This window comes from Cydia pomonella, chromosome 9 (genome assembly GCF_033807575.1).
Source record: "Cydia pomonella isolate Wapato2018A chromosome 9, ilCydPomo1, whole genome shotgun sequence".
Taxonomy (NCBI): domain Eukaryota; kingdom Metazoa; phylum Arthropoda; class Insecta; order Lepidoptera; family Tortricidae; genus Cydia; species Cydia pomonella.
Genome location: NC_084711.1, coordinates 860,889 through 884,066, shown reverse-complemented (window position 1 = coordinate 884,066; position 23,178 = coordinate 860,889). Strand labels below are relative to the sequence as shown.

The window sequence follows — 23,178 nt, the reverse complement described above, 5'->3', positions numbered from 1 at the left end:
TATTAATGAATCAATTCAATTAAAGTATTACTATTTAAATTTTGCATAATATGATAAATAAACGGAACACACAATGACATCGTGATTTGCATTACTCTTGTCGTAGAATGACCCACATAGAGAAAAGGATAACAGTTTTTACGGTCGACGAAGCAGGTTCCGGGTTCGAATACTGGTAAGGCCATTTATTGGTTAGTTTACTACATAAATATATTTTTCCTGGGTTATGGATGTTTTCTATGTATATAAGTATTTATATATAACTATATATTATATATTAGACGACCGGTTTGGCCTAGTGGGTAGTGACCCTGCCTACGAAGCTGATGGTCCCGGGTTCCAATCCTGGTAAGGGCATTTATTCGTGTGATGAGCATGGATATTTGTTCCTGAGTCATGGGTGTATTCTATGTATTTAAGTATTTATAAATATTCATATATTATATATATCGTTGTCTAAGTACCCTCAACACAAGCCTTATTGAGCTCACCGTGGGACTTAGTCAATTTGTGTAATAATGTCCTATAATATTTATATCTTTGTCTAGTCCCCCCACCACAAGAGCTAGTAGGGCTGAGTGTTAGACTAGGTCGTAAATTGTTCTATAGTATAATAAATATCTTTTATTTGAAAGTTCATGAATCATTTCACGATTCCAGGTACGAAGAATACCCAACAAAACCGCCGCTATTCGTCCTAAACGGCTTCATATACACGCTCCTCGGCCTCTACGACCTCCACGTGATCGAAGGTGAGAACTCCATCTCCCTCGCCAAGAAGATGTTCGACGACGGCATGGCGTCACTCAAGACACTCCTTCCATTGTTCGACACGGGCAGCGGGAGCTTTTACGACCTGAGGCATTTCACGCTCGGCGTAAGTCCTAATATTGCACGATGGGATTACCACGCTACTCATGTGAACCAATTGTACTTACTGGCGGGGTTAGACGATGACCCCATATTGATAAATACCGCTAAAAGATGGGAAGGGTATATGCAGGGGAAAAGGGCAGCTCACAATTGAGCCAAGTTGAATATTACGTTGTAATAAGACATATTTACCATTGAAATTGGTTTATGTGCTGAGCTTAGGCATTTCAGGCTTGGCGTGAGTCCTAATATAGCACTATGGGATTATCATGGCACTCGTGTGAATCAATTGTATTTGCCAGCGGGACTAGACGATGATCCAATTTTGATGCAGGGCAAAAGTGTAACTCATAATTGAGCCAAGTTGAATCTTATTGGGTTGTAATAAGAACTATTTACCTTCGATGCAGAAAAAGGAAAAAAAAGCATCTCACAATTGGGCTGTTTTGAGCCTAAGTCCACTAATAATAAAGATGGTTTCCGCTCTTTTCGATTCTGAAAGTCAAATCCGCATAATCAAAGGAGAATTCATCTATAGAGACTTGATAAATTATATGCAAGGCCATTTAACCGTACATAATTCAGCCAATATGAACTGTACGGTAGTTAAAGACTATTTTATCTAATTTAAACTGTCATAATTTATACTAAGACTAAGCTAATTTTACGGTTACGGCAACTCATGTGTTTTTTGTCACTTTCGCGACATGTTTCGGAGAGCTTAGGTCTCTTTCAAGCACTAACAAGCGCGAGTGATTAAAAATGCGTCAGTTCAACCATATAATTCGCTTAGTGTTACTATTTTATCTATTCAATGCCGGTTGCTGTCTATGATCTGAGACATTTCATGTCAGTCAATCCAACAACCTTATCTGAACCAAATATGGGTGGGCGAAATCCCAAAGTGGACGTTTAAAGCAGATTTGTGAAAAATCTTATGGTCAACGAAAAATCGAACGCTCCGTTGACCGAGGCAACTCTTGCGTTACGAGTATTATGAAAATGAAGCACTTAATCGAATCGTCGATGTCGGTTTTGAATCGGGAACATTATTGAACGATTTATCTATATAAATACAGGTAATACGTGTGCACATTATTAAGTAGTTTATGTATATACGCTGAACAAATGCGAAAGACTAGTATCATTGTAATAAATAGCTGCTATTCAATAAAGATATATTGAATAATATTTAGAATGAAATGCAACTCTATTTAAACTAGTTTAAAGTTGATATTTGGATACTCAATTTTCAACATATCTTAGTATTGAACTTGAAAACTAAGTAAGGTCAACACAGGTAAGTGTGGTTGCAGGCTAACTGTAACTGGCCTGCGCACAGAGGCCTGATTCTACACATTGATTAAGTAGTGTTTAGTGCGAGTTTATACATTTGTCATAAAACGCAAGGAGCAAATATAAATGTATGAACTCGCAATGAACACTCATCAATGTGTAAGCAGGACCTTATGTGAATGATAGCCACACTTACCTCGCAGCCAAACTTACCCGTACTGACCTCATATTAAAAAGTTTAAGTAACTTTTATATTCTGCGACGGTACTAAAACTTATGAATAGTATTTTAGGAATGAAGATGCCAAAAGACTTGGGTTGGGTTGTGGATGGTGTTATGCATGCAATTTAAATAAGATCCATACGGGTAAGTGCGGCATACGGTTACGCGTAGCTGGCCTTGACATTGGGCCTGTGTTACCCAATCATTAGTTCATGGTTTTGCTAATTATTACTTGCGTTTAGTGGCAAATGGACGAACTCGCCATAAACACTAAGCAATTTGTAAACAAGCCCCATTCTGAAGGCCAGCTACACTTACCCGTATGCCACACTTAGCCGTATTGACCTTACTTGGTTCTTTTCTGCATAACACTATCTGCTGGTGATCACTGATGTACCTTTCTAGCAAACAAATTTGTAGTAAGTATAAAAAGTATTTCCAGTAACTATCGGTACCTTTGATTTGAGTCGTTAAATCTCTTTTTTTTTCTATGATATAAATTACAAGGCAAAAAATACTTTATCTTCCGGTCAGAAAGTTTGTCAAAAAATTTACACGTTTGTAAAATATTTTTTTATTTCAAAAGAGGTTTTACTGTTGTTAATAAAAATTAATAATATCAAAGAGAATTTGAAATAGAGGTGGATTGTCAAAGAGAACTTTGTAGCCACAAAAAATTTACTGCCATCTTTCGACACATGATTAAAACATTTAGAACGCCATTATTTTGACTTTGATCCTTATTCTTTTACTTATATGTGTTAAATTTGTTAAATATCAAAAAGTGGCGCCATCTAATAGATCAAAAGCCGAAGGTATGGCAGCCTCGTTCCGAGCAATGGCGCCATAACCTTTAGCTTGTGCCCGGTAAGATGGCGCCAATTATTGATATTTAACAAGTTTAACACATATCAGTGAAAGAATAAGGATCAAAGTCAAATGGCGTTCTACAAGTTTTAATCATGTGTCGAAAGATGGCAGTAAATTTACGTGGCTACAAAGTTTTCTTTAACAATACACCTCTATTTCAAATTCTCTTCGATAATATACAGAGTGAATACGCAGATCATACAGAACCACTTTTAATATGCGGCCAACCCCGGAAACGCAAAAAAACTGCTGCCTCATGCATTTCGACGTTGTATCGTTCTATATGTCAATGTTGTCTATGGAACACCAGATTTATTCTCGGGGTCGGCTATATAGTAAAAATTATTCAGTGTGATCTACATATTCGCCCCTCTAGACTATGTTCAGACAAGATCATCCTGTATAACGAATACATGGTTAAAGATAAATGCCTCTGTTTACAATCTTGTCCAAATCACATGACGGAATGTTATGCCTATAGGGAGCGTGCATGAACTGTAGGAGGCAGCACAGGAGCCATCAGATTTTTGGCACGAGGCGTAAATGTGATGTTTTTTGTTCCGATGTAGCCCACAAGATGGCAGAACCTACTATGCACAAGAAAACACGTGACGTGTACATGTGCATGTTTATGGTTCCGATTCAGGCCACAAGATGGCAGACCCTCCAACGCGCACGGTCCCTATAAAAGTTATTTTAATTGGTCACTAAACATTGTCCTTTTTTCGTGTCTTTGTATACCTATACACACAACTATACATATATTATACAGTTGTGTATAAAAGACATATCTTTAAGTAGGATTTCTAATAAAAGGTATAGTTGGTAAGGTATTTAGTCGTAGTAGCGAGTGGTCCCTAGATATGGCGAAATGTCTAAATAATATGTCAAATGCCACATCTTTGTATTAAGAGTCACACAAACCCAGCGCCGAAAGACCGCTCTCATACAATTAAAATTAGTATATTAATAGAGGTGTATCAAAGAAAACTTTGTAGCCACATAAATTTACTGCCATCTTTCGACACATGATTACAACTTTAAGAACGCCATTTGACTTTGATCCTTATTCTTTCACGGATATGTGTTAAATTTGTTAAATAACTAAAAGTGGTGCCATCTTAATAGATCAAAGGCCAAAGGTATGACAGCATCTTTTCGAGCGACGACGTCATAACCTTTAGGTTGTGTCCGGTAAGATGGCGCCACTTTTTGATATTTAACAAATTTAACACATATCCGTGAAAGAATAAGGATCAAAGTCAAATGGCGTTCTTAAAGTTGTAATCATGTGTCGAAAGATGGCAGTAAATTTATGTGGCTTCAAAGTTTTCTTTGACAATACACCTCTATTACAAATTCTCTTTGTTTTCAATGCAACGTTGATGACTAGGTTTGAAAATGACAGTACTATTTGAACACAAAACTTTCCATACGGCCCTACGAAGGTAAACAGAAGGGTTCCTCTAACGAACGCACATATTTTACCTCGTGTTGTTGTGAATTATTTACCCCGCTTATTCTAAGATTAAACACACAGGATGTCAAAAGCACTGCTATCTGTTTAAAGGGTCATTAATCTTTTTATTATTTTGCTTTATGCGTCTTTCCCGTGGACATCAATCTTTAAAGCTAGATTTTCTTACGGGACTCCCATAAAGGCATGTATAAACCTGCTAATTCTTAAAATGAAAGCGTGCGTTGCGTAAAAATATTTTCTATAGTGTTAATATCTATAGAGGAAAATGGGGACACGTTTGTTAGCTGTAGGATGAAATCCTTAGTAGAATCAGGTGGAATGTACCCAAGTCGTTCGGCCACGGGAAAGACGCAGGAATGTTGATGACCCAAAAACATTACTGTAAGACTGATGTTTGACTTGTATGTATGTTTGTTTTTTGTCCGCACTTACATACTCGTGACGAATAGGACTGTCGTACGTCAGGACCACTGACATGTTGTTGGTCTTCAACTAACCACCAGAAGCTAGATTTAGGCAAAAATAATCGACTGTAATATATAGGTAAAGTCTAAGAAAAAAACTCGGCTTTAGTTTGACATCCAAAACAGTCGGAGAATTGTCAAACGTCAACTTTCAGAGTTAATGCAAATCGTATGGATCTGTACAGCGCCATCTCGTTTACCTGTGAAATTCGAAGCACGAAAGTGTCTTAAATTTTACACATCTTAATCAATGTATCTTTGATATAGGGAACATTGGAGTTGGGCAGGAGAAATAAAAAAATAATTTCAGAAACGACCGTCTAAGAAATGTCAGAATTTTACCCGGATTTTTGTCAGGATATTCCAATTTTTCTTATGACTAATTTTTATCAAGCGGAAATGACTGCGAGCGTTAGTACATTTTTTTAATTAAAGGAAAAGTTTAAAAATTAACACCGCCAGCACGACTCGAACCTGCGAACATTGGAACACCGGTCCAATCGCTTCTGTCAACTGAGTCACGTAGGCCTGCCAGATGTGTGCGAATTTTCTTATTCGTTCCCTCAATACTTAAACGCCTTAGGGTGGCGTATAGCAACATCTACCTGTCTGTCTCCTGCCTGACTGTCTGTGTAGGGTGGTTCTTCTGACAACCCTAGTGACGAATGATAAACGTTCTAGGCAAAAGAGCGAGAACTCGGGCTTCTGTGTTCGCTAGTCGGCTCGCCACGAGTATGTAAACGCGGATTTAAGAGGCTGTCAACACCCAATGTCCTTGAAATTGACGTTACTTAAACAGTTTTTTAAGAAAGACTATTTGTTTTAGTCAAGTAAGAAAAATATATGTTCATATTAATTATATTTCAAAGACCGTGGTTGTACTCGATACATGATTGAACGAAATCGGCTCGATAGAAAATAATTGCAAAGATTGGTCTTAAAATGACAATTAAACGGTTTTATGTCTGCAATTAAAATCACAATTTCAAAACATTTATATCTAAACCGCTTTTCTTTTTTTCCCTTTTTTTCTTATTATTCCCTTGCCCAGGCCCAGTAACATGCGACAGTGCTATCTCATTTACTCCGATACAAATAGACAGTGTGCGCGCTTTAGGTATTGACAGCCTCTTAACTAAGCAAGGGAGCCTATTTTTGCCAACAGACTGTTATACGGTTTGGCGGAAGATACGTGTAAGTGTACTGTTTTCATGAATATATTTTTTAAATAACTAAGTTTTAGTTGAAGTGGATGTTGCTGACTTTGCTACTATATGACTCATATTTGTGTCGTTCCGTGTTAAAATGGATCTTAGGGTGATTGTCGCGAATCACATGTTTATTGAAAACGATAAAAATTGCGTAAAATCAAACCCTAAGGTGTATTTTTATATGGAACCACACATTTAACCATAAAGTTCGCAATGTAAAGACATAAGTAGTTGATGAATTTTAATGTACTTAATTAGATTTATTTCAACTAATAATAATATTACTTAAGTAGAAATTGTGCATATCAAATAACGTTTAATGTTTAATTTATTTTATCTTAGAGATAATTAAGCCATATAATTGAACTTAACTTGTCAAACTAATGTCAATTTGCTGTCCGCTCAACATATAGTCTATTTTTTTATACCGTAGACTAAAATGACATTTCATGTGTTGCTAGTTTTTGCGTCTTATAAATAGTGATGTGCTACAACCGGTACTAACAGAAAATAAACTATTGGGAGGTATTTATATAGGTGATGGCACTTCATATTCACATTTGTTTTTTGCCTCTGTGTTCACACATTTACTATCATAAATTTCTCGCCTTGGCTGAGGGGCTTAACTTTTCGTTTTTTCCGAGGCGATAGCACTTCTTAGCCGCGTCCATGCGACGAAGTAGATGGGCGATTAGGATCCATGTATATGGAAACTAAACTTAACAATAATGCAGCAAACGTAACAAAATAATAACTAACTAAAATCAACAAACGTCACAAAAAAAGTCAACAAAAACGTACTGATCACATTCGATCACTATACGAGTAAAGTAACGAATACGAATGTAGAATACGTAAACCAAAAATACCAAAATAGCGTTGCATCAAATTGGCGATACGTCAATGTCATTTTTTAAATGTTTGAGTAGATTAGTAGTGAGTAGATTTTATTTATTGTTTATTTCCTATCATATAGTGAGTAGATTTCATTTATTGTTTATTTTGAATCTAAAATTAATTTAATATTTATCGGTTATTGACAAACCGAAATCAAAGATCAGCACTATTTGTTTTAAGCTGGTCACATTATTTCTACGTTTGACATTTCCGGTTGTCATTTTAGTCTACGGAATAAAAGAACAGACTATAATTCGTTTAAATACACATACATTTTGAACAAACAATAATACTTTTTAATTCAATTTTTTTTTTGTAAAAGGGACAGCTTAAAATTTTTCTTATGAAAGTCATCCCGTATTCTTGCCTAATTATTTATTATTAATTTAATTTAAAACACTATTTATGTTAATCAAGTCTTAAGAACTTACTAACACAACTTAATAGATGTTAAGAAAAATGACAGCTGGGTTGTCAAATTGTTAGAATTATAAACACTCCCAATGCCTCGAAATATTTCAAAAATGTCTTATATTAATGACAAATAATTATTGTAACATGTAACCATATCTATTAGTGAACTATCTAAATTTGTAATGTAGGAAATATTCAAAATATATAAAATATGTATTGAAATATCTTCTCTTGTACCACTTTTTCAATTGAACATGACTCATACAATTTGTTACCATACAATATTTATTCTTATTTAATAAATGCTTTTTGCATTTTAAAATTTAGCAAAGTGCTAAAACTTTTTTTTCTGTGTTTAATAGATATATATTTGATTGTTTAATGAACATATATTTTTTTCGTAAAACATGACTAAAGCTAAATATCAGACGGTGTCTAAGAATTTAGAAAATAATGTTTTTTGATATATGGCAACAGATTGATTCAAAATGTTATAGACAATATTTATTTCAGTTGCTATTAATTTATTATAAAAAATTTATGCTTTTTTATATTTTCTTATTGATTACTTTAATTTATTAATACGCTAATAATATATGCACCAAGTGTTTGTCTAAAATATTTCTTGCCAATGTCACTTTTATATATGTATGTATAAAACATATAAGTATCATTTTCGGATAAAATGCACCACATTGTCGGAACTCGATAAGGCGCTAAAGATTTAAAGATTCGATTTAGAATTTACACACAACTGACGATGTGGTACCTTTTTTTGGAAGACGTCTTTTTTTTTATAGGTACTTCGTAGGTTGTTGGTCGGCTGTGATCAACAATAATATTGTACAATAAATGTCCAGGTCAATTGAAATCAAAAATTTAAATAAAAACTAGATACTTCCGCTAAGAAATAACAAGTATCTCAATACTAGGTCTATTATTATGTATCATAAATAATGTATGAAATTCACCCGAGGAAATAATTTCTGAGTTTGATTTCATATGTGGCTTTCGATCATAGAATGCTCCATGTACAATTGAACATATTAAGAACCATTCTATGGTGGAAAGGTTCCAACCACTCACTTGCTTCATATTTTCCAGTGACCTCTATTATTATAATAAAATAAGGGTGACAGCTGGTAACTATAGTTACCAAAAGCAATTGAGTGGTTATGCACATGAAGCATAAGGAACCTTCTCTGAAGGAATTTCTATTGAAGCAGTGTTAAAGGGTTAGACGGCCACACAATGTATATTTGTTTGACTCGATGTTTCGAACGGGTCACAGTGCTCATAGATCAGATATCATGAGTGGGTCTCGGAAGTTAAGTTGCTGCAACACGGCCGAAACATGGAGGTGAAAATGCATTCAAGTCCCGTCTATTTTGAATTATTTGTTGCATTGGAAGTTTATGTCGACGTGAGAAATGTATGGTATCTTTTATAGTCGTTCGTTTGTAGCTGGCCCCGAACGCCTAATCTTTTGTCTATTGTAAGTAAAACCGCACGTTCTACTTACCTACATAAAAAAGAGTCTGGTTCGCTTTAACCGGTTATTGAATTACGACTCTATGGCAATTACAATAAGATTCAAAATGAACTAATGGAGGCTGTCGAACGAGTCGAACGCTACAGAACCAGTCTAAAATGTGTCATCGAGATTCGTAATAAAGGCGCGTTATCGGAGAGTGCACTTACACTGGTTTTTTAGCGTAGGACTAGCCCGCGCTCAGGTGCCAATTAGAATTATTTTTTGCAGGTAGTAGCACGTGCGTTTTTACTTACAATAGACAAAGGAATTAGCCGTTCGGGGCCAGCTACAAAACGAACGACTATGTATAGTCGTACGGGTAGCGTGTTTCATTTCCTTTTAGTATTTAAGACGGAAGAGTCAATGCAAATATGCAATGTAATTGAACGCATTTTAAAGCTAATTTGTGATTGTCAGATGTTTTAAATCAATTTGATTTTCTATCTTAACGCAAACAAAACAAAATTAAAGTTTAAAATATTCCGAACAATGGTACAAACTGGTATGATTGTTACAACACATGAACATAGTATGTAATCATAATAAACCATCTGTCAATAAAGAACGAAGGGTTCACTGATTCTATTATGTAATGTCATTTAAATTCATGCTACGAAATTGACAGCGGATATCAATGGCGCTGTACAGCTCCATAGATTATGCAGTAATTCAAATACCACAAAAACATACTGCGCCGGACAGCATCATCTACTCCAGCTATCAAATTCGGATCATTCTTAGACTTTACACATCTTATACAATCAATGCATCTTTACTAAAGGTAGTATTGTATCGCTATTAGAAACATTCCAATGTATAAAGAGCTTATTATAATAGTGACTGTAAATAGTGTTTGTTATTCCTTTCTGTTGTTATTTGGTTATCTTTTATAGGACGCTGTATGATAACGGTTTCGTTGAATTGTTTTTCATTTATTATTTAATCATTATAATGCTGGTAACATTTTTTAAATGCTACGGTCTGCAACGGTGCACGTTACTCTCGAATGCTAACCGCTTTACTAGAACCCATTTCTCGAACGGTATTAGTATAATATGTCTTTCCCATCACGGAACAATGGTGTTCCGGACCTTTGGGAGGCGTGCGCGGAGCCGAAGCCAACACGTACAGGCCCTTTTGACACTTTAATGAAATGTAAGGGGTACACCTAGCGGATGTTGCCCTTGCCCGTGTCATGGGACGCACGCAGAGGCAGCACCCGCCAGGGTGTAAGGTCTATTTGAGAGTTGATGGAATCTAAAATGAACTGGGCTATTGGGTGAAAGCGATGGACTAAATACTGGGCTATGGGATAAAAAACCGGACGCCTGCCTAATAAAACGGTATTCAATTTTATTAGTCTAATATTATTAGTATGTTGCCATGGTAACCCATATGACTAACAGTGGCCCATTTCTCGAACGGTATCAGACTAATATTATTAGTCCACGAACTGTCAAGTCGTATGGGTTACCATAGAAACCCACTAATAATATTAGACTAATACCGTTCGAGAAATTGGCTCCAGTTCGTGGACTAATAAATTAATAATATTTTGCTAATACTTTTCGAGAGTTGGGCCCCTGGTTGAAACGTTGGCTTGTAAATATATTTGTGTACTCGACTGTACCTACAGTATTTCTTTTTGTCAGAATTTCATGTAATGGCTGAATTTTTATTCCCTGGGGCCTAGCCAAGATGACAATCGTATATCGCCAAACGCCAAACGAATATAAAAAAGTACCCGAATGACAGATGCTAATATATTTTTAATTAATAATTTTTTGACGACCGATCTGGCCTAGTAGGTAGTGACCCTGCCTATGAAGCCGATGGTCCTGGGTTCGAATCCCGACAGGGGCATTTATTGCGAGAACGGATATTTCTTCCTGAGTCATGGATGTTTTCTATGTATTTAAGTATTTGTATATTATATATATCGTTGTCTGAGTACCCACAACACAAGCCTTCTTGGCTTACCGTGGGACTTAGTCAATTTGTGTTAAGAATGTCCCTATAATTTTTATTTATTTATTTAATTATGTAAGTTTTACCGTTTCTATCATCTTGGCTAGGCGCCCAGGGTGCGTAGCGTAGCCAAGATGCCAATCGTTTTCGCTCCGTAGCGAACGAAACGTCAATGTCTCTGTCGCACTAATATGGAAGAGTAATAGAGATGACTACGCTACGCTACGGAGCTTAAACGATTGTAACCTTGGCTAAGCACCCAAGTCTTATTGAACTTTTGTTATTAAATCGTGAAAAACATAACTTATGAGTTATAACTCGCAGACTTGTATCATAAGTGTTTTATGTTTTCGCTTTTCGTAGAAAATTAGGAAATTGTGTTTGCCGTTGCCATCGAATTGGTTCAAAAATATAATGGTATTTTTTAGGTACAGGGTGAAATTTTAACCACCAGCTATACTCTGCGTAGTGACTTTATAGGGTATACTGAATAACTTTTATTACGGGACCAATGCCGAAAACGCGAAAAAAAAATAGGCTGTCCCATAGAAATCAACGGCACCATATCAGCCAGAATATATGAAACAGCCAAATTTTTTTAAGCTGTTTCAGCATTGGTCCCATATTGAAAAGTTGTTCAGCCATATAAAGCCACTAGCAGAGTATGCGGTGGTTAAAATATCATGTCTAAAGCTGTAGAGAAAAATATTGCCAGCATTATTTTTTCGTTTTTTGATTGATTACATTATTATGAATGTATGTATGAATAGCGTAAGCTCCGTATGTATACCCGCGGTAGAGTAGGAGGTAGTGAATGCACTCGTGAATGACAATAAAGCGTCTCAAACATTCACCTTGGTTTGTTTTTTATACTCTACTTTTCGTCCTTTGATTTTCTACCTTAATACAAACAAGATAAAGTCCAAGTACAAACACTCCTGTAGTATTGAGTTTATGGTCTCTGTTTTATATAGGTACTAGATGACTTCATAGTTATTTGTGTCCCAAGGGAGGAAATGTAGGAAATTGCGTGCCGCGTGTAAAGTTGTTACCTGAGCCGAAGGCGAGGGTGGCAAACACGCGGGATGGAATGTCCTACGTTTCCTCCCGTGGTGCGCGTACTATTTTTCTGCTCGACGGACGCGGAAAGCGGCAACTTCGTTTAAGGCAGCGGGAGCAAAGTCGGCGCTTTTCGCCCGGAGGGCAGAAAAAACTATTTTAGTATGAGGAATATTTCCTGTAGTCACCATTAATTAAATATACTTTAAACCTTAGTTTTCTTGCTGGACCAATACTCGTATGTCCAAAACCTTCTACTATGTTAATGGGATCATCCATTAATAACATCACACGTTTAGGGGAACGGAGGGAATAAAAAAAAATTACATTCTGTGACATGGGGAGGGAAATATACAAACTTTGTGATGTCACTTCAAAAAACCTAGAAATTTGTGTGACGTAATTAATGGATGACACCAAATGAGGAAAGCTTTAATCATTAATAGACCCATATTATACAACGTTTTCGAACCAGAGGGCCTACCACGAACACCGAAATTCGCAAATTGCGGGCATCTTTTTCTTTTACACGGTTATAGCCTCTTAAGGCCCAGCCATAGAAATGAAAAATCCAAAATTTGCCACTGGAATTTGAACCTATAGTGCACGGAATACAGTAGATTTTATTTTGTTTGAAAATTGCACGAAACAAAAGAAATGCAACTCTGTCCTAATTGAATATGATTTAAATTTCATCGAACTGAATAACTCCTATAGGTAGGACCTTGGGCCTTACGAGGATAGGCGTTATAGCCCCGTCCTAACGCTAATACCTACTCATGGGTAAGTATCCTAGACTATACTCAGTGATTGTAGACTTCCAAAAACCTACATAATACTTTTATAACGCAGAAAAATAAGTTATGACCTATTGTGTCATCGGGGAATCCCCGGAATCGGGTCACAGGAAATTGAAACTTGTATCTTCCGCATTAAAGTTCATATTCGCTTACACTCTAAAGTTTACATTTGAATCAACTGCAACAGTACTGTTATTATTATGTTATATTGTTATTATGACGGATCTTGCTGTTATCTGTCACTTACTTGATTCGTGTAACTGACTTTTGCCTTATGACCAAACCTGTGATAACTCGTGGCACATTCTAGGGATTTTATATCGATAAAAAAGACATCGATATATAATAATACATGCTTGAAAATTCTCGATTACTATAAAAAGGTTCCATATCACACCTGGTATCAAGCCTCTTTGAGTTTGAAATGACTTGAGGTTTATTTCACTTTAGATGTACTTTTAGCAATAAATGAAGGTGTTTATTATTTTTATATATTATAATAAATAACGATATAAAATGGTAAGAATAAAACTTAGTGCAAATGTGAAAACACTGAACTTTAAAAACAAATTTTTTTTTTTCAAAAAAACACCTTTTTAGAATTTAAGAAGCAGTATACAAAGCGATTTTGTATATATATATTGTAGAACATTTATATGTTGACAGTAACATCGATATATTTAATTGTCGATAAAATATTTTGCTACGTCACTTTAGCATAAGTGCCCCGAGTTATCCCAGGTTTGCTTATGACCTAACACAATGTAGGCATAAAGGTTCCATCTATCTTAGTGATATTTTATTGAGAAATTGGTTTGCCAATACAATCATATTCATTAGCAGCTATTAGCTTTATATTAATAGTTTTTGAGGGTCTACCGCGAACATCGAAAGTTCACAAATTGCGGGCAACTTTCTCTGTCATTCTAATTACGCCTTAACTGAAGTAAAAGAGAAAGATGCCAGCAGTGTTCGCGGTAGGCCACATAAATAGCCGCCAGCGAGCGCCACTGCCGCGCATATTTGAGCCATCCAAATTTTGTCCCCGACTCGAAACATTAACGAAAACTTAGAAACCATCCGTCCATCCATTTGCGTGACTACATGTCAGCAAGAGCGATAGAGATGGCAAGAAACTATATTCGGCTGCGTTGACGCAATACTCGTAAGAGCAAGTGGGCAGCGGAAGAGGACGGATTACTCGTACTCATTCTGGCCAATTCTATAGTACACTGATATGAAAATGACATCTGATGTCATTCAGTTATCGTACATTTCGCTCGTACTTGTCCGTGCATGTACTGGCGCGCGTGAGACGCACTATAACGACGAGTAGATAACATGATTCAAATATCATTTTTATGTCAGTGAACGTTCGAATTGACCTGATTGATAATGTATGATCTAGGGAGGGGGTTCTGCCGATTTTAAGGGTTCCGTAGCCAAATGGCAAAAAAACGGAACCCTTATAGATTCGTCATGTCCGTCTGTCTGTCCGTTTATATCACAGCCACTTTTTTCCGAAACTATAAGAGCTATACTGTTCAAACTTGGTAAGTAGATGTATTCTATGAACCACAATAAGATTTTTACACCAAAATAGAAAAAAGCAATAAATTTTGGGGGTTCCCAATACTTAGAACTAAAACTCAAAAAATCTTTTTTCATCAAACCCATACGTGTGGGGTATCTATGGATAGGTCTTTAAAAATGATATTGAGGTTTCTTATATAATTTTTTTGTAAACTGAATAGTTTGCGCGAGAGACACTTCCAAAGTGGCAAAATGTGTGTGTGAGTGTGTGTCCCCGTAACTTCTAAAATAACAGAATGAAAAATCTAAAAAAATATATGACATACATTGCCATGCAAACTTCCACCGAAATTTGGTTTGAACGAGATCTAGTAACTAGTTTTTTTTACTACGTCATAAAAATTTAAAAAAACATTTTTTTCATCAAACCCATACGTGTGGGGTATCTAATAGTATCTATGGATAGGTCTTCAAAAATGATATTTAGGTTCCTAATATCATTTTTTTCTAAACTGAATAGTTTGCGCGAGAGACACTTCCAAAGTTAAAAAATGTGTCCCCCCCCCCCCCCCCTGTAACTTCTAAAATAACAGATGAAAAATCTAAAAAAAATATATGATATACATTACCATGCAAACTTCCACCGAAAATTGTCATAAATGGTACGGAACCCTTCATGGGCGAGTCCGACTCGCACTTGGCCGCTTTTTCCATCCTGAATAAGATGATTATATTGTTTCATTTATTTTAGTTGATGCTTGGATTCATAATAAGCTGCTGTATTTGTTGCGGTGTGAGTTGAGGGATCTATTAAAATATTCTAAATCTAAAGGATATTTCACAACTATGGAGTCAGCAGAATCAGGTATTACTTATTTATTATTTAAGTGATCTTTATATTGCATAAAATAAAATATAATATATAGAACAAAAGGCAGACATAATGCTCTAAAGAATTCTGTAACTGTCTACCCCCGATAGGGATTTATTGGGAATTCTGGCAAATTTTATATTATTAAGTGGATTTTAAGGGTTAGTGGGGAAAAATGGGAAATTATTGAAAATGTTAGTGTTTGTCATGGAAATTTTAGTAAGACAGTAATGTAACACCATCGACTTCGTTTAATGGGAAAGGCGCGTTATTTGTTAACTACCTACTTTTATTCATGTTAGGTACGGAATCACGTCAACTTATATTTATTATTCTGCCCCCGCTTCTCGTTGTCAGGTTGCCCTTCTTGTCTTCCATTGTTATCAGGTCAGGACCTGATGGTCAGATTCTTCTATTATAACACACTTGGGTCTAGATACAATTTCTCGAACGGTTTTTGTCTAATATTATTAGTGCGTTGCCATGGTAACGCATACGACATAATAGTTCGTGGACTAATAATATTAGTCTAATACCGTTCGAAAAATAGGTTCCATTCCATGTTGAACTTATATCAACTTTTTTAACGGAGAGGGACTCGAATTCAGGGCTTGTTTGTGCATGTTTTTGTAATTTAAATGATAGATAAATTGAGCATGATATGAACAGTTTATTTTATATATATATATATAACGAGCCCATTGTGTTCCACTGCTGGGCAAAGGCCTCCCCCCCTCTTCTTCCACTCATCCCGGTTTTGAGCTACGACCGGGTCACAGTTTATTTTATGCATTGTTATATAAAATCTACTGCGGATGGAGTACCTATCGAGACAAACCTTACTGGTTTAACGATACTTTAGTAATTAAGTTTAGTATTGTGAATAAATAATAAAAAAACTGTAAGCTGCCAGTCTATATTCTATATTATAGTATATATTATATTTTAGATCGACTTGACAATGTGTAGCCTCCTAGCCTCGCTCTCTATTTAATTATCTAGTATACTATTTCCTGTAGTTGACTCTGTTCATCCCAGCTCAAATCACCTGGGTCAATTAAGTAAACTAAAAATACACTTTAATCACCTGTACGTCATTGTGAAATTTGATAAGTTCTCATAGGAATTTTCGGATTAATCCCTGCCGCTTCTTTTCGCCATCGCTCTTGACGACAACATTTCCATCTTCACCACTTAGTTGATTGGCAGTCCTCAACTGTACGTTTCTCCACAAACTTCCTCGCAAAGCTGAACTTTGGAATGCACTATCGTCCGCGGCATACCGATGTACAGTCAGCGTCAAATACTTTGTAGCAGTCAAAGTGGCCAAATAGTTCGGTACACCATACTAAATATATGGTGTTCCGAACTATTTGGCAACTTTGGTTGCTACAAAGTATTTGACGCTGACTGTACCGGTAAGACCTTATAACCATGAAAAAAAGAGCGAACTCTTTTCTTAAACGCGTCCATGGACGATGGTAATTGCTTGCCATCAGACGATACATCTGCTCGTTAGCCTCCTGTATCATAAAAAAAAACCGGACAAGTGCGAGTCGGACTCGCCCACCGAGGGTTCCGCACTTTTTAGTATTTGTTGTTATAGCGGCAACAGAAATACATCATCTGTTGAAATTTCAACTGTCTAGCTATCACGGTTCATGAGATACAGCCTGGTGACAGACGGACGGACGGATGGAGTCTTAGTAATAGGGTCCCGTGTTAAACTTTGGGTACGGAACCCTAAAAAACAACCAGCACAGCAAGCCGAAAAGTTTACCTAATATTAGCTCTCCTATTATTTTAGGTACAGTCAGCGTCAAATACTTTGTAGCAACCAAAGTAGTCAAATAGTTCGGTACACCATATATTTAGTATGGTGTACCGAACTATTTGGCCACTTTGACTGCTACAGAGTATTTGACGCTGACTGTACATATAGAGACATATCTCATTTTGTTAAGCTATCAGAGAATGGTAGATAATTTGGCACATACTTTGATACGCTATTTTTGATGCTGACTGTATGTATGTATGTATCAATGATACATACCATTGATACGTGCAAAATAATAGAGTTAGGACAAAGGTCGAAACCTCGAAATCAATCATACCTATAAAATGTGATAGTGATACCGTATAATAGTGTAACCCTGATAACCCCCGTGGGATACGCGGCGTCACAAGCGACTTAATTATGTTTCTCTTTTATTCGTCGTATTACAATAAAATAAATTGAATAGTTGGGTATGATACCTACGATATATCACTCCTACGAGTAAAACATTTAACGAAATACCTACATACAAAATAACCAATCAAATATTTAAAAAAACAAGAGGAGATAAGTACTTAACCATTATTTAAGGCGATAGTTGACGACCGCTTCTCTACTACATTCTGTTCTGTTTCTGTTTTAGTTTTTAATTTTGGGTGCCCTGAAACGGACTACGTTTGTATGGAGAACCGGTTGTCCCCGTTCCTCTTAAGAACTGTCAAAAAGAGAGCCATAGTAGATTTTATGTTATGATTTGGTTAGGATCCTGTTGGCACACTCATCATGACGACCGGTTTGGCCTAGTAGGTAGTGACTCTGCCTACGAAGCTGATGGTCCCGGGTTCAAATCCTGGTAAGGGCATTTATTCGTGTGATGAGCATGGATATTTGTTCCTGAGTCATGGGTGTTTTCTATGTATTTAAGTATTTATAAATATTTATATATATCGTTGTCTAGGTACCCTCAACACAAGCCTTATTGAGCTTACTGTGGGACTTAGTCAATTTGTGTAATAATGTCCTTTAATATTTATTCTATAATATTTATTTATTTATCATGGCATTAATGTATTATTGTCCGCAGTACAGAACAGGGCCGTCCAAAACGCGGGTACACTGCTGACAATAGATGACATAGCAAATGGAGGCCCAGTCAAGTACGATGCTATGGTGCTTTACGCAGCAGCCAATCAGGCGTTCGTGGATGAATTGGCCGAAAAAATGAAAATTAAAGGATTGAGGGTAAGCACATTGTCTTAACAACTTGAATGGGGAAGGCGGCTGCCAAACTTTGCTACTAGGTGGCGCCACTAGAGTTTGTGACATGACATTAGTTTGGCCCCACCTTAATTTATTTGAATAAATACATTATAATAATAGTTAATGGAAAATTTGTTGTGAGTTTTTTTTTATATATTATAGGACATTATTACACAAATAGACTAAGTGCCACAGTAAGCTCAATAAGGCTTGTGTTGAGGGTACTTAGACAACGATATATATAATATATAAATATTTATAAATACTTAAATACATAGAAAACACCCATGACTCAGGAACAAATATCCATGCTCATCACACGAATAAATGCCCTTACCAGGATTTGAACCCGGGAGTTACCACAATCAAATAAGTTTTGTATGAATTTAATGAGATAGGTATTTATGTACCGGTCTAAATAGTTTTCAATATTAGACATGATCAGAGGTGGGAGCTTTGAATCTGCATTGATATCTCTGTAAGAATTTACATCACACGCGAATTCTGTTGGTGCCTTATAATCGACATTTAATGCTGGATTCAATTGAAAATTATTATTTTGGTCATAAAATATTAACGTTGATATTGTACATTTTCCTTGTTATTTTTTTAGCACAATATTTTCGAGTGAAAACAGTACATAGCCAAATATACTTAACCTTTCTATGAGGTCTTTTTTTTCCTTTTACGGATGCCTTGCGTTCCCGTAAAAGTGCTTTTAATTGTGTTACAGTCAGACGTCCATATTATTCATGAATATCCATTTTATTGCGTTCAACAGACGATTATTACGTACATGAAAATATCCTACATGCTCCTGTCAAAACAAAACATTTTATTTGAAATGGCTTTGTAACTTTATCCGACAGATTATCGGCCTCAGATACAAAGTTTAATACTTATACAGAGAGTTTAATTATGAAGTTTTATTAAACATTGGTTTATTAAATACAATATTTATTTAAAGTTATAAATTTCATACAACGAGTTGGTCGAGTTGACTCAAACTCTAGTGGCGCCATCTACAATTAGCTTTCAGCTGCTTTCCCCATAGAGACAACATTACGTCGTGACATTCATAAGTATGTACGAACCTATACCTACAATTAAAGCCAGACTAAGACATCCCGAAATAAATCAAGTCAGCATGAATGCTAGCTAAACTAGCTAGTGATGGCACGGTTTTTGCCAAACTCACCAAACTATGTTTTTATTACATACCTATAGTCCTCCTCATCGATTTCGATGACGGCGACCTCAGCAATTACGGATTACGCCGATTATGGACCCTAATGTGGCTGGACACTAAGATGACAGGATAATTATTAAAATGACGTTTAAATTTCCGGCATCAGGAAATATGTAGTAATACAGGACTCTAGGCCTTCAGGACGGTGTTCCGCCTTTTCGCCAGTACCAATATTTTTGTTCGAAATTCAAAATTCAAAAATTTATTCTGCAAGTAGGCCTCAAGGCCTCTTTTACAAGTCCATACAACATTTATAGTAACATCATATAGTGACATGAAAAATACATAACAACATTTATTAATACAACAGCCAATACCTTGGTAAACATTGTTTGTTTCGTATTATAGTTACAAAGTCATTCTGCTACCTAACACATTGCATTTAAAAAAGTGTATTTTTAAGTTGTTTTCTAAACTTACAAGTGCTAACTGTTAAGTTGGGATGGGCACACTTGATCATTCGGCTAAATAAAATTATACGAAAAATTTGTTGGGAAATAACATTCGGCAAAATCATTTTCGGCAATGATTTAGGGAACCCTTCAGGACCACGCGCTGTCTAAGGTCCCTGCCTAACCTCAAAAGCTTTATTTAAAACATTATTTCTCGATAGTTGTTCACAGGGTTCCGTAACAGGCTAGTGTCAAACCAAATGCCGCAAGACTTGGTGTGTGAGCTGATCGCTTCTCGATGCCACAACATTATTCTGATCTATTCTCCCGAATTCTTCAACGCCGGGGACGTACCTGAAGACGCTGGAAAACGAGCCGAAGCTGAGACACAAGACGCTGAGATCCAATTTTACGCGACCTACACACTCGCGACTAAAATAGGTCAGTTCATTGATTCCCTCCACGAGCAACTAGTCATTATAGTATAACAAAAAACATGACAACATGACAGACGGACAGACACCAAAGTGAACCCATAAATATTTCAAGTATTTCAACCGTTTGGTATTCCGTGTATAAGTTGCCCCTTGGCAACAGATTCAGATTCAGATATCGATTAGGTATTTTAGTACTTACTTAAAATACCATTTGGCAAAAGACACCCACCCACAGTTGGTATCCGATACAATCATGTCATTCTTTTTACGCTAGTGCCAGCCTGCTGGCTTTTTGCATTGCACCTTCTACGGTGCGCGCCGTGTAGGTATAAAATCTGAGGTATACCTGCTAGCACTAGCAATGCGGGGCATCTATTTATTACTTTTACCGTATTGTGAAATAAATGTTAAAATTCATTGTTTTCCTTGAACATACTAGAAACTAATTTGTAGCTTTTGAGCCTTTTGAGGTCGAGACACTTGGTCGGTGGGGCAAATGTGCGCATGGGCTCCACAAGGAGCTTGGAAAGGCAGATTGAGGGAGGCAACGGGAGACCCTCGCGCAGGCAGCTTTCTCGCGCAAAGGCTTCCCATTGCGATACAGCGCGGGAATGCTGCCTGCGTGATGAGCACCCTGCCAAGAGGCCTGGGTTTGTGTAAGGAACTCTTATTTTTTCTCGTTAGGATTAGTTTTATTAATAATTTTGTTTTATTTTAATATTTGGTTGCAAATAAATCTAATTATGTTATGATTTAAATATAAAAGAAACTAGGTTATTTTGCACTTATATTATATTGTTACAAATAAATTTGGCCAGACTTATGATATGACAAACATTATTTTTTTCACTACACCCACTGTTAAAGGCTTATTTGAGTTCAATAACTAATGAGAGAGTTGGATTTTATCCACATGTGGGGCAAAGTAATTGGATGCAAATTTTGAGTTGTTTCCTTATGTTATCTGGTAAAACTGATTTTGAATGCATTTTTATTACGTTCATTTGGTTTTGATTTTGGGTTAATTATTTTGGTATTTCATAGTTAGTATTTTCCTCGCGTTGGTGTGGTGAAATTTTTTGTGTTTCACTTGGAGGCAAATTTGGTTTAACCCTCGTGATTTGAAACCCTCGCTACGCTCAAATTCCACTTCTAGGACCACTCGCTACGCTCGTAGTTCAATTTTGGAATCTTTCGCTTGCTCGGGTATCAATATTAGCACGAGCCGTTAAACAACAACTTTGCCCCCTTGTCAAACAAATAACTATTGTGTCATCGTATTTAAGTCGAAATACTTATTACTTATAGTTCTTTGCTGAGTCAACGAGAGTTGTTTTTTAAGTTCATCAGTTAAATACCCGGAATATTTCAGCTTCAAAAGGAGAGCACAGAATGATTCCCTGCGAGTATAAGAAGTGCACTCTGCCCAAGTCGCACCGCCAAAACCACAGGCTCTACGTAAAGTCAGAGGCGTACGATTTCTACGAGAAACTGGCCAACATCCTCAAAAAACCAAGACCTAGGTGCGTCTGTTTTGATTGTTATCACAAACGTACGCATGATAGTAGAAAGTTTCCGGCCAAAGGATTTGAAATCACCATTTCCGTTCCGGCGAAATCATCATTAAAGCGTTCGCAAAGTTTTATTGCATGGGAAGTTTCATAGTTCACTATAGTGAGAGTCCGAAGGCGAAGGTTTGACCGTGGGGAGTTATTTCTGCCTAAGAATTTTACATACATTTTTGAAGATCTCTCTTCAAAAATCAATTTTTTGTTCCGACTGACAGGCCGATACGGCCCCTCCACGCTAGAACGACCCGGATCCGGCCCGAGGCAACCGACATATCATTTTCAATGACTGTGACTGGTGATCATGTGATGCTTTGTATAGAAAACGAAGTGTCGGATGCCTCGGCCCGGACCGTTGTAACTTGAGTTATCCTTTAATGATGTACTCTGTAAGCACGTTGATTATGGCTACAATTAACCTAAACTTTTTTTTACAGACCTTATCTTCCCATTACGGCATCCGTGACCGCCGATAGCAGAAGCCCTGACCAAGGGAAGTCTTCTCGACTTTCCGTGGTGCAAAGAATCAGACTATGGTGTAGGAATGTGTCGAGAAGGTTCAAAGAGGCGTCCAGCTTTAAGGCCTGTTTACACTTTGATTAGTGGTTAGTTGTTTAGATACCTAAATAGTTTTATTTAGTATAACTTTATTATTGTATGCTCTTATAAGTGATGTGAACTCTTAGATACACGTAGCGCATCTTACTTGCATCAATATTACGCATAATATACATGTATATCTACATGTAAATTTAACAACAACAGAACCTTGGATGTACTGTAAAACCATTTATACATCGAATGTAAACAATATAAATAGTAAATAAACCGGTTGTTTTTTTTTATCAGTTACTATTTATTTAAGTATTTATAAATATTTATATATTATATATATCGTTGTCTAAGTACCCTCAACACAAGCCTTATTGAGCTTACTGTGGGACTTAGTCAATTTGTGTGATAATGTCCTATAATATTTATTTATTTATTATTGTAGATATAT

General features: G+C 36.4%; 2 protein-coding genes across 2 annotated transcripts in view; both read left to right on the top strand.

The window, feature by feature from the left end:
* LOC133521038 (D-glucuronyl C5-epimerase) overlaps nt 1–12,080 on the top strand; it is a 27,042-nt gene extending 14,962 nt beyond the window's left edge. The window contains exon 8 of the mRNA XM_061855762.1: nt 661–12,080. Coding sequence (XP_061711746.1) covers nt 661–1,027 — 367 coding nt within the window. The 3' untranslated portion in view covers nt 1,028–12,080. The remainder of the gene's footprint in view (nt 1–660) is intronic.
* LOC133521042 (uncharacterized) lies at nt 688–23,162 on the top strand. Its single transcript, XM_061855767.1, has 6 exons — nt 688–752; nt 15,373–15,486; nt 18,354–18,511; nt 20,392–20,611; nt 21,980–22,130; nt 22,613–23,162. Exons 2-6 carry the CDS (start codon nt 15,468–15,470, stop codon nt 22,776–22,778), a joined length of 714 nt encoding a protein of 237 aa, XP_061711751.1. The 5' UTR covers nt 688–752; nt 15,373–15,467; the 3' UTR covers nt 22,779–23,162.
* The last annotated feature ends 16 nt before the right edge of the window (nt 23,163–23,178 follow it).

Excerpts from the sequence above, each read along its gene's own strand:
- LOC133521042 (XM_061855767.1), top strand. Across the intron at positions 20,612-21,979 it reads CACACTCGCGACTAAAATAG|CTTCAAAAGGAGAGCACAGA; the intron begins GTCAGTTCATTG and ends GGAATATTTCAG. Across the intron at positions 22,131-22,612 it reads CTCAAAAAACCAAGACCTAG|ACCTTATCTTCCCATTACGG; the intron begins GTGCGTCTGTTT and ends TTTTTTTTACAG.